A 17500-nucleotide genomic window follows, 5' to 3' on the forward strand; every position below is an offset into this window, starting at 1 on the left:
GTCTCTCTGTCTCGCTCTCCTTCTCTGTCTCTCTGTCTCGCTCTCCTTCTCTGTCTCTCTGTCTCGCTCTACTTCTCTGTCTCTCTGTCTCGCTCTACTTCTCTGTCTCTCTGTCTCGCTCTCCTTCTCTGTCTCTCTGTCTCTCTCTCCTTCTCTCTCTCTTTCTCCTTCTCTCTCTCTCTCTCTCTTTGTCTTGCTGTCCTTCTCTGTCTCTCTATCTCTGTCTCCTCCCACTTTGCACAGCTGTTGTTCGCTTGGCATGCACGTGCAATCGCAGGGGGCTGTTGCTCAGTCTCTGGCGGTACGTGTGGAGCCTGTGTTGCTTCTCCTTTCTCTCTTCTTATTGTCAAATGTTTTGGTTTTCGTTTTTCTTCACCCCCTTTCTCCTTGTTTTGTGTTATCTATTGAGCGAGAGAGAGAGAGAGAGAAAGAGAGCGCGCACGGTAGGTGGTGTTCGGGTGTATTTCTGAACCCCTCCCAGTTTTGAGGCCTGGTTTCCATCTGGTGTGTTTTGCTAGGTTTAGCCAACGCTTTTGGCTTCCTCTAATGATTCTTGGACCTTGTCCATATTATTATTATTATTATTATTATTATTTTCCTCCACTTGCTCGTGCCGCTTGTGGTAGGTTTCTTTTGTTGATTTAAACTCTTTCTTTTTGTTAAAATCACTTACCTATGGCAAACGTTCATTTGAATCATAGCAAGTATGAGTCACTTGCTTGTAAGAATGGCCTCGTGTGTGATCCCCGTGGGAGGTAAAGATTGAGGACTTGTTACTGGCAATCGGAAAGATCGTTGGTTTGCACAACATCCATGCAGCCTCTCGAATGAACAAGAAGGTCATGGTGTTCGTTTCCGAGGTGCACATGGTAACCTCCGTTGTGGAGCAAGGTCTTCTCGTACACCCCGACCTGTTTCTCCTTGTTTCACCGCTAGACACACCTGCGGTTAAGGTGAACGTGTCTAATGCTCCACCTTTCATTCAGAATGATGATTTGTGTGCTCAATTGAGTAAGTTCGGTACGATCGTATGAAAGATCACAATGGTGCCGATACACTCAGGAAGTGGAGAATTTAAACACGTGATTACTTTTAAAAGGGTGCTGTACATGATATTGCCTGAAAATGAGCAAAAGCTAAACATAGTTTTACATGCAAGAATTAACGGCCATGTGTATAGAATGTATGTCTCCACGGATGTCATGGCATGTTATCATTGTGGAGCGTACGGCCATGTGTATAGAATGTATGCCTCCACGGATGTCATGGCATGTTATCATTGTGGAGCGTACGGTCATGTGAAGAATTCCTGTCCCAGTTTGATGAGATCATCAGAAAATCAAGGACAGGAGATTGTAGGTCCCCCCTCCCCATGTAATGAGGTGGGTGAAAGGGGAGAATTCTCTTCACCACCTGTTTGTGAGCGGGAAGCAACAGACCCCTCTCCCCCCCCCCCCCACGTGAAGTGGTAGAACCCTTCCCACCACATATTGGTGAGTAGCAAACAGTAGGCCCTCCTATATACCTACTAATGTACCAGAAGTGCTTGGTCCCTCGACCTTCACTGTACAGGACTGTACTGATGACGACATGGAGGGGTTCGTGACGGTGTCTCGAAAGAAAGGGCAAAAACGTTCATGTCCTGTCGTCAATGAAACAAAGAAAACACAAAGTAAAATTCTTGTTCTGTCAGATGTACTGAGCTTGCAGGATGCATCTCACATAGAGAATCCCTCTTTGGGACTGGAACCGAATACAACTCTGACGAATTCATTTGCACCACTCGCTGAATTGCCTGAGTTGTTGGAGTGTGATGTAGACATTGAGAATACTCGTGCCTCTCAGGAGGATACAAGTGGGGATTTTGAGAATTTTGGTCCTTGCAGTGATAAAAATTAATCTGTCACTGAGGTGTGCGGAAAGGTGTGTGTTTGTGATCACTTGGCAGATAAGCCAGAAAATCCCTCAGAGGAAATCTGCAGTCCTACCCTTGTGGAACAAAATGCAAGGGATAGGTCATAGGAAGAGGGAGGCTGCATGTGATGGTGGGCAGCTAAATGGAAATGGAAAGATCGATGGTTCAAATTCTATGGAGAGCTGTGATTTAGAAATAAGTTTGGAGCAGGAAGAGAATGACAGAGATGATGAGGTTGACTCTGATGTTACCTCTTCTATCCTGTCAGTTAGTGGGTGTTGTGCCCAAGAGGACGATGGAGACACCAAGGTAACAGAAGACGAAATTATAAAATTTTTAAATGAAACCTTCAGGAAAAGGCATGTGAAAATTTGGGATTTTTTCCCGAACATCCATGCCTTTTTAAAAACTGCAAAAAATATGATTCATGAACTTCAGCAAGTTATGATTTCAGAACCTCAATTCCAGCGGTTGAGGAAGTGTGCCACTAAAGGCCCGGTCACACCTTGACGTTTTAGCCAGCGATGGCAACGTATTAAAATGTATGTAAAACGCTGGCTTACGTTGAACTTTTGATGTTTTCTTTAAAAGATTCGGACGTATTCATAGTGACTTGGTCTTATGTATAACGCATTGGTAACGGACACAGAACGTTTCGTTGTGTTATAGATAACTTATACCAATGAATGCTGAACCTGTTGTCGGCCTACACAACCGATTCCCAACGATAGTCTAACTTAGGCATAGCGCGTTGCACGCATCGCCGACGATGTCGTGACGTAGCCTATTAAAAGGCTGACGCACAACGATTCGAATCATAACTGCCGTAGAAATGGAAGTGTCAACATCGCGGTCACACCTTGGCGATCTTGCCAACGTATGCCGACCTAAGAAAAATGTGTCTAAAACGTTGGGGCACGTCAAATACGGTATGAGTAAGTTTGGTATACGTGAGTACAACGCTAAAGCACGCTATCATACGTCGTAGTAAGTAGAGTACGTCAAGAAATTTTAAACATGTTCAAAATTTTACGACGTACTCGGCGTATGACACACGTTCCGCATGCGATGGGGATAAGTTGTACACACGATATGCGGACGCTTACACACGTCCACAAAGGCTACTTATAAGCTACTCATAAGTCGAAACACGTCGCGGTAATGTCTTTTTTACGCGAAACTTATTTCTAACTTATGTTTGACGTGCTTTGAACCAATTCTTTACGTAGTCCCAACACACATCGACGTATGTAGACGTATTCCAATGACGTCTTCCGGTCGACAAAAAAAAAATGAACGTGTTTCTAGCTTACAACTGCCATATAAAGACGTGTTCCCAGCGGTTTTGGGAATTGGTATATAAAAATGCTGCTCATAAAAGGGGAACCCAACAGTGTTTTCGAGTCCTTTTTGAGTCGATGTCCGTGTCAGCAGTAACAGTATTAGTATTAGTATTAGTATTAGTCGTAGTTTGTTCATGTTTGGCAATAGTAGGTGAGTGTGAGGGGGAGGGTGTGGGTTATGATGGATCGTCCTTGCGTTTAACGATTTAAATGATAAACTCAACGATTTAAATGGCTGCAACCCCACTATTGAAAGTAGACGCTTGCGCTCAACAATTGGATTTTTTTTTACACTCAACGACTTTTAAACGATACCACTCAGCTATTTTCATTGTTTACAATGAACGATTTAAATTGCTGTCACTCGCCTTTGTTTTTTGACGCTGGGGTTTGGAAATTTGAAGCGTTTCTTCTGAACGTGTTAAAACGCTCAAACTCGACTATTTTAAATAGACGCTGCCGATGGACAATTGGAATCATAGCCAAGCTAGACATCGAAGTGTGAACATCCTCGTCATGCCGAAGAAAAGTTTGAAGAATGCTGCAAATAAGTGTCCTGGCCGTGGCCGTGGACGCTAACGCAAGGACGATCCATTATACCGACGTCTTTCAGCTTATGAGTAACTTGTAAGTAACGTCTGTCGACGTGTGGCAATGAGCGCGTAACGTGCCAACAACACGTTAATCATAGGTTAGAAATAAGTTTCGGGTACGCTAAACATTACCTCGGCATGTCTCAACTTATGATTAACTTACAAGTAGCATGTGTTGACGTCTGTCAACGATCGCAGACCGTGCATACAACATGTGGCCAGCGTCGCGGAACGTGTGAGTCATACGCCGGCATACGTCGTGAAATTTCAAGCATGAAAAAATTTGAGGACAACCAAAAAGTACAACGTTTAAAGCCAACGTACAATGACGTATGACAGTGTTTTTCAGCGTGCTCTCAATGTTATCAAAACTTACCCATAACGTATTCAACGTGTGCCAGCGTTTTAGAAAAAAAATTCAAAAATCGGCATACGTTGGCTAAAACGTCAAGGTGTGACCGGGCCTTAAGGCCGGAAAAGAACTCCGAGAGTAGTAATAGTTGTAGTTTTCAAAAATAAAAAATAATAAAATAAATGAAGGTAGCATCCCTCAACATAAATGGAGGCCGGCCGCAGTTGTGTGCGTCGCCTCAAGGTGTTGCAGGTGTTTAAGAAAGAAAAAATTGATATTCTAATGTTACAAGAGACGCACACCAACCAACCTTGTGAGGACGAGTGTCGCAGGGTTTTTAAAGGTTGCCTTTTTTTCTCCAGTGCCTTTGAGGATGCTAAGGCAGGTGTGGCAATTGTTGTGCACCCTAGTGTGCAACCCTCGGAGATTTCTTGTCGGGTGGTTTGTTAAGGCTTCTTAATTGCTGTGGAATTGATAAGCAGTAATCAAAAAATTTGTATTATCAATGTGTATTGCCCCAGCGACAGTGCTGAAAGGATTCTATTCCCTCCAAAGTTAGCAGGTTTTCTAAACACTGTTGACTTGACTAGTCTAATTTGTATGGGGGGAGATTATAACTGCACACTCAACCCCTGACTGGACAGGAATACTCCTGAGCCCCATCCACCCAGTGCAATGGTTTTGGCAAAACTTGTACAAAAATTTAAATTTTGGGATGTTTGGCATCTCCAAAATCCAAACACCCGTCAATATACATGGGTGTGCTGTTCAAAGAACCAGATAACCATGGGCCGACTGGACAGATTGTATGTCAACCAGGGAATGGTGAATCTGGCTCAGAGAACAAGCATAAGTCCATCTGGCTTTTCTGATCATCATATGATTGCAACGGAATGTATGTTACTCTTTAATTGTTGTAATAGTGCATACTGGACTTTCAATGTTAAGTTGTTACAAGATGTACAGTTTGAAAATGCCTTCAGACTGGTATGGAAGAAGTTAGAACAAAAGTGTTCCTTTCCTAATACCCGACAGTGGTGGGACTGTACAAAATCCCAAATTCGGATTTTCTGTCAACAATATTGCCAACATACCACCAGTAATGCATCTGGGTTGATAAGTGCCCTCAAAGAAGATGTACTTAAATATGAGCAAGAAGTTGGAGCATCTAGTAAAAGTGATCACCATCAGCAGTTGGTGGAAAAATAGACTTTACTGGCTGAACTAGTCAAGGAGCGTGTGGCTGGAGCAATGGTTCATCTTTGGATGAGCAGAATTCAACTGGAGACTCCAAGTAAGGAATTCTTCAACCTTGAGAAGGCCATCAAGACCTCTCGGCATATTCACAGTTTACACGCTTCTAACGGTGTTCTGACTTTCCAGAGTGACATTAAACATTCGATACAGGATTTCTACTCAAATCTATTTACACCGAGAACTGTGGACAAAATTACAAATGAGGTGATTGAACTTCTTCCATCCCTTTCTCAAGAACAGCAACAGCAACTCGAATATGACATTTCGTTTGAGGAGCTCACTGCAGCATCAAAACTGCTTGAGGACGGCAAAGCCCTCGGACTTTATGGACTTCCTGCTGAATTTTACAAAGCTTTTTGGAACATTCTGGGTCCTGCTCTAATGGAGACCCTGCTTGAAGGCTTCGATCGGGGTGAATTGCCCCTGAGCTGCAGGAGAGCGGTTTTGTGTCTCCTCCCAAAGAAAGGGGATTTGCAGCAGATTACAAACTGGCGGCCTGTTTCATTGCAAAACACTGATTATAAGATTGTGTCAAAAGTCCTTGCAATGTGTCTTAAAAATGTCATCTCTCCTGATTGGAAATGAACAAACGTATTGCATACCTGATCGATCCATTTATGACGGTATTTATTTAGTTCGAGATTTAATTGCCATCGGTCAAACCGTGCCTCAGGGTTTTGGGTTGTTACTCCTGGATCAAGAAAAAGGCTTTGACAGTGTGGATCATTCTTTCTTATTTGCGGTCCTTACTAGAGCATGTTTTTGGAAAAAAAAAATTCATATCCTGTATAAAACTTTTGTACAGAAATGCATCATGCCTGCTAATAGTGGGGCAAATTACAGCAATTTTGAGAGGAATCGTGCAAATGATGATGCAAGCATCAAATTTGGCACATTTGTTCTCCAGGGGATTCTAATCAAATTTGCCTGATTGGCCATTTGAAAATCCAAATTTTGAAAAATTCAAAAAAGTCAACATCACTAATCAATGTTGGATGCTGGTTGAGATTGGTGAATGTTTCAGAAACATCATCAAAGACGTTCCAAGTCTGCCATGCAGTTTTCTTCCCTTTACCACGGAAGGCAGACACGAAGTCACATCCAGTGAATGCATGGAAGTATGGGATCCCTCTGGCTTTCTCAGGCCCTATTGCAGAAACTACCTCATGGACTGGAATCCATCGTGCATTGGCTCCTTGGCCAAAGGCAATCCACATGTTCTCAAGACCTAGTTCCTGTAAGGATGGCAGTACAGATATTGCTATGACTAGTACGTCCGTGTCATTAGCCTTGATGATAATGGACTTGCTACCATCCGTCGTTGCATCCCTGGCGTGTACAAATATTTGAGTGTCAGCTTCTTCATGACAACATGGAGACACAGCATCCAGTGACTTCCTTGTGTTGCTAATGGCATCGTCTCCTTTTGTGACAACGACTGTGCTTGTCGTCTGTGTTTCACACATCTTTTCCGCAAGGAAGTGAAACAGCTCAGTCTTGTTGCTGTCATCTTGAAGAAATCTTCTCCAGTTACTTGGGGTCTTACTGGTTCCTGTCACTCTTCTTCTGATTCCTTTCCCCCTTTTCGACCTTGCCTCGGACTTCAGACTTGACTTCTTCTACACATCAATCACTACGTCCACCCTCTCGTACCTGGCACCATAGGATTCCACCTTTGGGATGATGTCTTCTTTAGCATAGTCATCAAATATCTTTGAAGTGCGTGGAGGTAGGGCATTGATAAGTGCTGAGCCATTAATGATGACTTCATCTCCCCTTGGTTCTCTGTCTGGGATGTTCACTTGCACTTCAAGAATTTCAGCCAGCTGTGACTTCAAATGTTTTTGGTTTTTATCTTGCCAAAACGAAGTTTTTGCAAGATATGTTAGTCAGCTTGTATGTTTTTGTTTTTTTTGTTTGTCTGTAATCACGTATAAAAAATTCTGCAGAGCACAGTTATCATTGGAAATTTTTGTAACTTCGCAAATCAGAGGCCTATAGAGGTCCCTTTCAGCACATAAAATTTTGAAGGTCAAGGTCACTTTGGCGCAAATCAGGGGAGTCGACGAAGCCCTTATTTTTTGAGTAATTTTGATCGGATCGTCTTCAAACTTCATGGGAATATAGTTCATGATCTGGCGCTGAGCTGATTAATTTTTGGTGGCGATTGGCCTTGACCTTCATGGTTAGCGCCTTCGGTCAAACATATTTGACCCCAAGGTCAAATTTTCAAGTTTTAGGAACCTTATCGTGTAGTACCTCAAATTGAACACCTCGATGAGTGCTTTCTAGATATGTCAAGCTTGAGACATTATGACGTCATTTGGTGACGTTATGAGGCAAACGCATATTTTTCATGGTTACTCTGTAGAACGATTCTCATCGGAATCTCTTGTAGGCAGATATTCCTCAAGGAGTCGCTCCTGGTGGAGAGCAGCTCTGTTCACCTCAGTGTGACCTTAAAGAAGTCACACGTGGTCACCTTTTGACAAGATACGGGTCACCCTGCGGGTGACATTGGTTTATTTTTTTTTTCTCAAAATTTGGATTTTCAAATGGCCAATTGGGCAGATTTGATCAGAAAGCCCTGCAGAACAGAAATGCCAAATTTGATGCTTGTATCATAATTTGCACGATTTTTCTACTATCTACTACACTATAAAAGTAAATAATAGCTTGTGCCATCCCTTTCCTTTTCAGTGTGGTGTCCGTCAGGGTTGTCCACTGTCAGGCATGTTGTACACACTTTCTGTTGAACCTCTACTTGCTATCCTTCGCACCTCATTGTCTGGGTTATCCTTGTCAAACTGTCCGAACATTTTTATTTGTGCTTCTGCAGATGACCTGTGTGTTGTGGTCAAAAACCCAAAAGATGTCAGTGAGCTATCCCGTTGTCTTGCCAAATTTGAACTTGCCTCATCAGCAAGAGTAAATTGGAACAAGAGTGTAGCTCTTTGGCAATACCCAAATACACTCTCCTCATCACACTCCTCATGTGCCCCTCTCCCAACTCTTCCAGGAGGAGTATTATGGAAAACAGATGGGTTTAAATACTTAGGAATCCATTTGGGAACTACGAGCTATATCCAAAGGAATTAGGGTTGGTTGCTTGACAACATTTAGCAGAAACTATCAAGGTGGAAAGGAATGCTCCAGTTCTTGTCACTTAAGGCGCGGGTAACGATTATTAATAACCTGATACTTCCAACCGTATGGCACAAGGTTATCGCACTCCAGCCTCCTCAAGCTGTGATCACAAGCATTCAGAAGAGTCTGATTGATTTTTTTCTGTGAAGGCCACCACTGGCTCAAGCCAGATGTATTGTGCAGGCCACGAATGTCTGGTGGCCAAAACTTGGTGCACATCCCGAGTCGAATCATGGCTTTTCGGCTTGTGGCAATAAAACGTCTACTCTATGGTGAAGTGGTGTCGTGGTATCCTCTCACCAATCCCTTGCTTCGGCAAATGGGTGGTTTGGGTTATGACCAGGAACTCTTCCTTATAGACCTAAAGCAGGTTGAAAGAGCTTGGCTCCCTGCGTTTCATCAATCTCTTCTGAATGCTTGGCAAGCTCTTGGAGTGCAGCGGCTGGAGATCTCCTATGATGCCAGGAAATTTGTGCAAGAGCCACTATTCCAAAACTTATTATTTGCTGGAAGATCTACCAGCCGGTCTTTCATAAAGTACTTTACAAATAGTGTAATAAATAAAGTGTGAGATCTTATGGAGCCTTCCTTGAAACGCTGGTTGCCTGCTGGCTCGGTTTCTAAAAAAATTGGATTGCGTTCAATGAGAGTAGTGGGTGAGGTTATGAGGATAGTAACCCAGACTTTCCTACACTTAAATATTGGGTGGAATGGGGTAAGTGAAGAAGTTGATTTTCGCCAAAATTTTCCTGAACTTTCAATCACTGCCCAAAAACACCATGACGTGTTCTTTTCAAACAGTGACGAGTCTGGTGTGTTCCACGTCATGTGGAAAAAAAACATTATATGGGATTTGTCGAGAAGTGTGTTTACCGGGCTGTACGACACTGTTGAGAAACCACTGGAAAGAGACTTTACCTGCAGGAGCTTTTCTTACTCCCAATTTGAAGGTGATGTATAGATCTCCGACCGTTGGTTGCACGGGAGACTTAAATCGGAGACTGGTCCATCAAGCCCTGGCCACACAGGTTCTCCTCCAGAAATTTAACCCCTCTGTGTCTAATTCATGCCCCTTCTGTGCGAGTATCGAAAATTTGAATCATGCGTTCATTGAGTGCAAGAGGTTGACACCTCTGTTTCTGTACCTGAGTCAGATTTTTTTGTAAATCTAAAATTGTTTTTTCCTTTCCAATCTTTATCTATGGGCTCGCTCTCAACACAGGAAACAAATCTGTTTTTTCTTTTGAATTTTTTTTACTTGGAATTGCTAAGCTTGCAATTTATAAGACCAGGAAAGCCAGATTGGTAAATAAGAAAAATGAAAATGCACTTTTTTGTTTCAAAGGCATGGTGTCTGCTCGTATAAAACTAGAACATGCATATCATGTAAACATGGGTAGTCTTCTGGTATTTGAAGACTTATAGTGCAGTGGTGGTGTCTTGTGTAAATGTGTGGAGAATGAAGTTCACATTTTTTTGTGAATTGTAACAATATCATTGATCCTTGAACTTTCATTGTCTTTCTGACTCTGCTGGGGCATCTGTACTTAAAGAATGGCACTGATTCTCATGTGTTGATGCTTTTATGAACCTCAGGCAAATGGTGCCTCAACTTTTTTTCTTTGTTTTAATTTGCCTTGTGAAATGTTTTATACTTTTATAATAAAAGGACATAAAAGTCAAAAGTGTCTCTGTCTCTGTCTCTCTGTCTCTGTCTCTGTCTCTCTGTCTCTGTCTCTGTCTCTGTCTCTGTCTCTGTCTCTGTCTCTGTCTCTGTCTCTGTCTCTGTCTCTCTCTCTCTCTCTCTCTCTCTCTCTCTCTCTCTCTCTCTCTCTCTCTCTCTCTCTCTCTCTCTCTCTCTCTCTCTCTCTCTCTCTCTCTCTCTCTCTTCACCTTCTTTGCATAATTTTATCCACTGCACACTTCCAGATGTGAAGTGAATGCAATAAATAGGGAGTCCCTTGTGGGTTTGTTGCTTCCACTGCATTACTAAAGTGAAAGATATAATTTAAATGAACATGTTAATAACTGCACAATTAAATGTAATGTTTGAACAATTATGACTTCCTCTTCATCCTCCTCACCCACCATCACCGCCACAACCCATTAATTCCCTCTTGCATTGAAATTGATCTCTTCAACTTGTAAAAGGTTTGATGCAACACCTGTATGGTCACCCTCGAGGCACAGTGACACTACCTGAGTGTACTATATGATGATGTCACATGGTTACATCTTGCGATGGCATCTTGCTGGCCTGTTATATATTTCGGTTTTTTGGATCATAAAAGTGTTGTTAAACCTTGTAGAGTTGCACCAAAATATTATGGTTTGTCAAACTTCGAAATGCCTTATTTTTGGGATGAAGGGCAGGAGACCTTAGGACGTTTTGTAAAAAACTATTTCTCATGACCAGGGAACAAAGGACTTGCTGTGCCAGCTTGAAAACATATACTTGCATAGTTTTGTTTAAGTATCAGTTGCTTGGATTGCCACAATTCTCACTATCTTTCACTTTCGTGGACAAAAATGCAAACCGTATTTAAAAGGGTCCAACGTCACCATGAGCAATGCAATTTGTGTGCAGTGAGTTATAGTAAAAAAAAAAACAAAAAAAAAAAAAACGAAGAAGAGCAATGTATGGTTCCAGTGGAGTGAAAAATGCAATTTGCAATTTTATCTTGTGTAATTTCTTTGTGCTTTTCCTCTCGTGTTTCCTGTGCATAGGCAATGGCCTCGAAGAGTTGGTAGATGAGTTGAACAGTGGGAAGGTGATGTACGCCTTTTGTAGCGTCCAAGATCCAAACTCGGGCTTAACGAAGTTTGTTTTCATCAACTGGGTAAGGACTCCTGGGGTCGTAAAGGGATAAGTTTATCTTCTCGCTTAAGTTCAATGTGTTTGAAAGAATTTTATGTTTGTGAGTCATATTTAAAGTATAGTTCTGTATAATGAAGTGTTGTTTTCATTGTACTTGCGGTAATGCGCCAAAGCTGTTTATGATGATGGAACACTATTTAATTGCCGTATTTTATGAGCTATCTACATGATGTAGGCCGATTTGACGTTGAAGGATACTTGTGAATGTTGTTGTTTGAAGCTCGAAAGATTTCCATTATGGAATAGATGACCGCCCTGTTAATGTGACTGGTGGGGCCATTGGTCCGTTGGTCTTCATGGCCTTGTAGCATACCTGCCTGCTGTACTGCTTGAGCATTAGCTTGCCTTTCACCGGGCCTAGGTGAGCCTGGGCCAAGCCTGGCATTGGCTTAACGGTTAGGGTGGCTCGCTTGGGATCTACAGGTCCTGAGTTTGAGCCCCGTTTGCTGTTGAATGAACACGAGGTGGGGTTGATTCAGCCTGTCATCCTTCTGAGGTCAGTGAAATGAGTACCAGTGTACTGGAATCGGGGCACAGCATCAGCAGCAGAGTCGTGCCCCAACAAAATGACAGCTACCCGGCAGCCAAGCTGCCATACGCAAGATGAAGAAGAAGCTTGGGCCAGGGCAGAGGTGGAGGAGGAGGAGGAGGAGGAAATTATACATTTGTTGTTATTTTTGACAAATTATACTTCCATTATTATTGTCGTTAATATTATAAATATTAATATATGGTTTGTTGCAATGCTGTCATTATTTTTGTTATTTATATTGTAATTAGAATGCCACGCCATAGAAGGATCTATTAAGCTGCTCTATACACCTTAACATGGAGTGCGTTTAAAACATGTGAATTCTTCTAGATTTGTTGTGGTTAATTAGCCTAATTATTCAGTGTATCACACTCCACATCAGAAAGCTCCAGCAAAACTTCACAAAAAAAAAATCACACACACACACACACACACACACACACACACACACACACACACACACACACACACACACACACACACACACACACACGGTACACCTTGCACTTCTTTGCATTTGAAAATTTTTTTTATCACAAAATACTCATACCCTGTACTTCTTAATGCCATGAAAACCAAGACGCTCAACAACATTGGACTCTCTCACGATGAAGCTTCGTCTCTCGGCCAGTTACTCTCACATTGCAGACCTGTGGTGACCTTTGTGACCACCTCCTTTCTGGTCTTGCACCTTCTGCCTTTTCCTTACTCTGTCCAACTCCGGTTCTCCAGGAGGCATACAACCTGCCAGTGACCCGCTTCTGGTGAAATTCTCAAAATCCAAACTCACTGTTTACCTCCACTCATTTGTTCCTCTTCTTTTTTTTTTCTTTCTTTTCTTCATCACCTGTGGATCCAACTACCTCAGCATGTGCAACGTCATTCCTCTCTCCAGGGCTTCAAGATGGCTGTCCACCACACCTTAGGTCATCCCTAATCTATACTTGTAACCTTTCTACCCTCATTCACCCTCTCGAAGCCCACCCCTTCATTCCCAAGTTATTGTTTTCTCCCCTCTCCCCACCCTCTTTCATTTATTCAAGTTGGTCACCCCCTCCCCCTTCCTTGCTATGTTTGACCTTGTATCCAGCTTATTAATCCCCTGTGGTCCTTTCCACTTACCCCTCCCATTGATCTCATTTTTTCTTCCTCATGCCCATTCTTTTTCCAAATGTCCCGCTGTTGTATCCCTCTATCCTGCTGTTTTGTTTACTCCTCTCCACCTCCACCCCTTTCTACTGTTATTGTTGTGGTCGATTATGTGTTCTTGCTCTTCCACAGCCCTTGACTTCACATACAAACTAGAAGGGCACTCGGTAGAGCACATACATCCACCACGCAATGCCTGATCCATGAGAAAATATCAGGCCCAATACATTTTTGAAATATATTGCTATACAGTACTTTGTCCTTTTTGGCACTATCTCTCAATGGTGAAGAATCACTTTAAAAATTAAATAATTCTCGTATCCAGATCCGGATTTGGATAGTCACTAAAATCGAAACTATTTCTCCTTGTCACACACCGAACCTGTTCACCAAGTTTCGTCCAAATCCGTCCACAGCTTTGTGAGATATCATGCTATATATCATTTTTAGCCCAGTCTCTCAATGGTAAACAATCACTTAACAAGGACAAATGTGTCCAAGAGCCACGTCATTCCACCAGTCAATAAAGGTTTTGTCTTCACCAGAAGAAGAAGAAGAAGAAGAAGAACAAAACGGAGCTCTCTTGGAGCCAGCGTTCGCTACGCGTGACGCGGCTAAAAATTATCAGATCTGGATCCGGATCCGGATCTTCACCAAAATTGAATCAATTCTTCCTTGTCACACACACAATGTGTCCACCAACTTTAATCAGAATACGTCCACAACTTTTTGAGATATCGTGCTATATATAGTTTTTGGCCCTATCTCTCAAAAGTGAAGAATCGCTTTAAAAATTCTAGTAGTCGGTTCTGGATCCAGATCTTCACCAAAATCTAATCAGTTCGTCCTTGTCATACACCAAACCTGTCCACAAAATTTCATCTGGATGTGTACACAACATTTTGAGATATCCTGCACACAAACAGACAGACAGACAGACAGACAGACAGACAGTGGTGAAAACATAACCTCCTTCACCTTCAGTGGCGGAGCTAAAAAGAAACGTTCTCTGCTTTCCAAAAACCTCTACTCAGGAGAATGAGATTATTGATTGTAAAAAGCCAATGTACTGACACTCAGGCCACAATTAGGTACAAGCAAGGGAATGATTGGGTTAGGTAAGCTTAATTGGGAAAGCAATAATGCTATTGTAGGTAGGGAGAGGTGTGACATGAGATGGTGGTGCATATTTTGTCATCACCTATCCCTAGCCGCGAATACTACCTGCTTGAAGTCCGGAAGGGAAGAGTAATTTAACTGTCCCTTGAAGGCAGTTCCACAGACAAGGAAAAGAGAAAAACAAAAGGGTGGAGGTGTGTCGTAAACTTATATATTTGGGATTTTTTTTTTCCAGGAGGAGGTTACCTGTAGAACACGTGCAGGGGAGGGTTGAAGATATGAGATAGCAGATAAGATGGAGGAATTGTTAAAATAAAAAAATGCCAAATCAAAGGCAAAAATGAGCAGCTTCTGCCGATGTCCATGTTGTTTTGCATGTTTTTTTGGGGCATCACAGGAATTTGGAATAAAAAACAAAGCTCTGTTTTACTCAAATTGTCTATTGTTCCTTCTTTTACTTCCACACTATTGAGGGTTAACATGGGATTATGATGTGCTTAGCTTTGCCTTTTTTGCATTTGTTTTTAGCTCTGCAAGGAAAGGAAACAGTCTAGATACTACAAGCAAAGTCAGCAATCAACAGCTTCCTGAACACAATGGCAGATTCTGGCCTGCTCACCATTGAATATATAATAGTTGTTGGTATAGCAGGCAAGCTAGTGAATATATTAATAGATGGTTGCGAACAAAGGAATTTGCAAAAGTGTGCATATATGTGTAAGAGATTTGACAAATTTGTGAAATATTGCTTCGTTGTTGTGTAACTGGAGAGCCAAATGCCAAAGAGGCAGCTGGAGTTGGAATGTGAAAAGGTCAGCTCATCGAATTGCCAAAATAGGTAAACCTGTTCTCTCTCATAATGTTCACTATACCTTCCGTGGTTTGATTTGGTTTGATATCACGTCTAATATGGAAAGTTTAATGCAATGCAGTAGTATTGCAAAAAAAAATAACCTTCACATATTGTTGGGGATGAACCATTTTCATGGTGATGGTCGAATGGTCTATGTACATTTCGTGTTACGAGCATAGAGGTCGGTGTATTAACACCGTCTGGGGGTGTGCAATGCTTTCTCTGTATGAGCAGCCTTGTGTGCATGATGGATTCTTCCATGTTCCCAGAATGATCTGTGTTGATTCAAGCTTACCGTGCATGCACTTTATGAAGTTATTGGCTAAGGTTCACAGTTTCCTGTGCTGTATGTCAGATTGCACGTTTCATTCATTGTGTTGTATAAAGCGGTGACATGTCAATGTGGGAGTGAAGGGAGTATACGGATTCCTGAGACGAGACTAATCCACGGAACGTATGTGTTCGTGATAACGAGACGGAGATAAATACAGTCTGGTGTAAAAGTATGAGTCCACAATTAAATATATGCCAAGCTTTTTCAAATCATGATGTCAAACACAAATTTGTCATCATATTGAAGCTATGTATCCATATTCTTTAAGTACGTCCGCCACTGAAGGTGAAGGAGGTTATGTTTTCACCCCTTTCTGTCTGTTTGTTTGTGGATGGATCCGGATGAAATTTTGTGGACTGGTTTGGTGTGTGACAAGGACAAACTGCTAATTTTTGGTGAAGATCCGGATCAGACAACAATAATTTTTTTTAAGTGATTCTTCACCATTGAGAGAGGGCTGAAAACGATATATAGCATGATATTTCAAAAAGTTGTGGACTGATTCAGAGGAAACTTGGTGGACAAGTTTGGGGTGTCACAAGGATGCATTGACTCGATTTAAGTGATGATCCGAATCCGGATCTGGATACGAGAATTATTTAATTCTCAATGTGATTCTTCGCCATTGAGAGATGGGGCCAAAAACGATATCGTGCTGTAGAGCATGATATTTCAAAAATGTAACGGGCCTGATATGTTCTCGTGGATCAGGCATTACGTGGCAGAGGTATGCGCTCTAACGAGTGCCCTTCAAGTTTATAATGGTTATTATTGACTGACACTTTGTCATTTGAGAAAACTCAAATGTATCGAAACGCGGGGCTTGCTTTGAGATGCGCAGAGTGACGTCATGGCTGCACGTGTGTTTGGAATCCGGCAGAAGGGAATTCCTGCCAGATGATACCGTCCAAGAGGGACGAGGTGCGCGGGGCGCAAGCAGCTGCCATGACGTCACGGAAAAAGAGCACGGCTGTGAACTGCCGCGCTGGTGGTGCGCATTCTGAAAAAAAAAGTGTTGAGAAAAGCAAGCCTTGCTTCGGGTGAACAGGATTCCCAGGCAAGGGGTGGAAGACCCCCTTGTTTGGAGGCACAGGAAGTACTAATGAGGAGGATGGGTTAGAGTTAGTGAGACCGGCTTCATGGAGACATGGGTTGTACCTCATGGAGCCCGTGGAATGGTTAAGTTAGAGGTATTTTAGTTTAGATTTAGTAAATGGAATTTTTGGATTTTTGGAGACACGGACAGACTGGAAATGTGTCGTGGAGACGTAGCTTAGCTTCGTAGAGTAAATGGAACGTACTAGGGAAAAAACTTACACATGCTGGTCACACGAAAATTTGACGACTCGGGATGAGTCTGTAAAAAGGGGAGGGGGTAGTGTTACGAATTTGGAATTCAATTGCACACAACATACAGGTTCCTTTAGTCAGCTATGTCGATAAGTGCATGTTCCCAAGATTGCTCACCTTTCATTGTATCAATGTTCAGAGATCGATTAGATGCGCTGCGGATCGATTTAATAGTTTGGGAACGAAACAATGGAGACGTCCCTCCCCCTCTTCTGCAAAGAGGAAGAAGAACCCTGCGGTGACGTCAACAACTCCCTCCCACCCGTGGTTGAGCGGGGGGTGGATCATGAGGGCATGAGTCACGCCGGGTGCGGGAGAGGGGTGGGAAGGATAAGGGGGAGTCCCGTGGTAGGGCTGAGTTTGTGGGAGTCCCGTGGTAGGGCTGAGTTTGTGGGAGTCCCGTGGTAGGGCTGAGTTTGTGGGAGTCCCGTGGTAGGGCTGAGTTTGTGGGAGTCCCGTGGTAGGGCTGAGTTTGTGGGAGTCCCGTGGTAGGGCTGAGTTTGTGGGAGTCCCGTGGTAGGGCTGAGTTTGTTAGGAGTCCCGTGGTAGGGCTGAGTTTGTGGGAGTCCCGTGGTAGGGCTGAGTTTGTGGGAGTCCCATGGTAGGGCTGAGTTTGTGGGAGTCCCGTGGTAGGGCTGAGTTTGTGGGAGTCCCGTGGTAGGGCTGAGTTTGTGGGAG

General features: G+C 42.8%; 1 protein-coding gene across 1 annotated transcript in view; it reads left to right on the forward strand.

Annotated features, from left to right (window-relative positions):
- DBNL (drebrin like) overlaps positions 1–17500 on the forward strand; it is a 134832-nt gene that overhangs the window by 22826 nt on the left and 94506 nt on the right. Inside the window, exon 3 of the mRNA XM_085848499.1 lies at positions 11335–11447. Within this exon, the coding sequence (XP_085704625.1) occupies positions 11335–11447 (113 nt within the window). The remainder of the gene's footprint in view (positions 1–11334; positions 11448–17500) is intronic.

This window comes from Eptatretus burgeri, chromosome 12 (genome assembly GCF_056783735.1).
Source record: "Eptatretus burgeri isolate ZD-2024b chromosome 12, Ebu_testis_v1, whole genome shotgun sequence".
Lineage (NCBI taxonomy): Eukaryota > Metazoa > Chordata > Myxini > Myxiniformes > Myxinidae > Eptatretus > Eptatretus burgeri.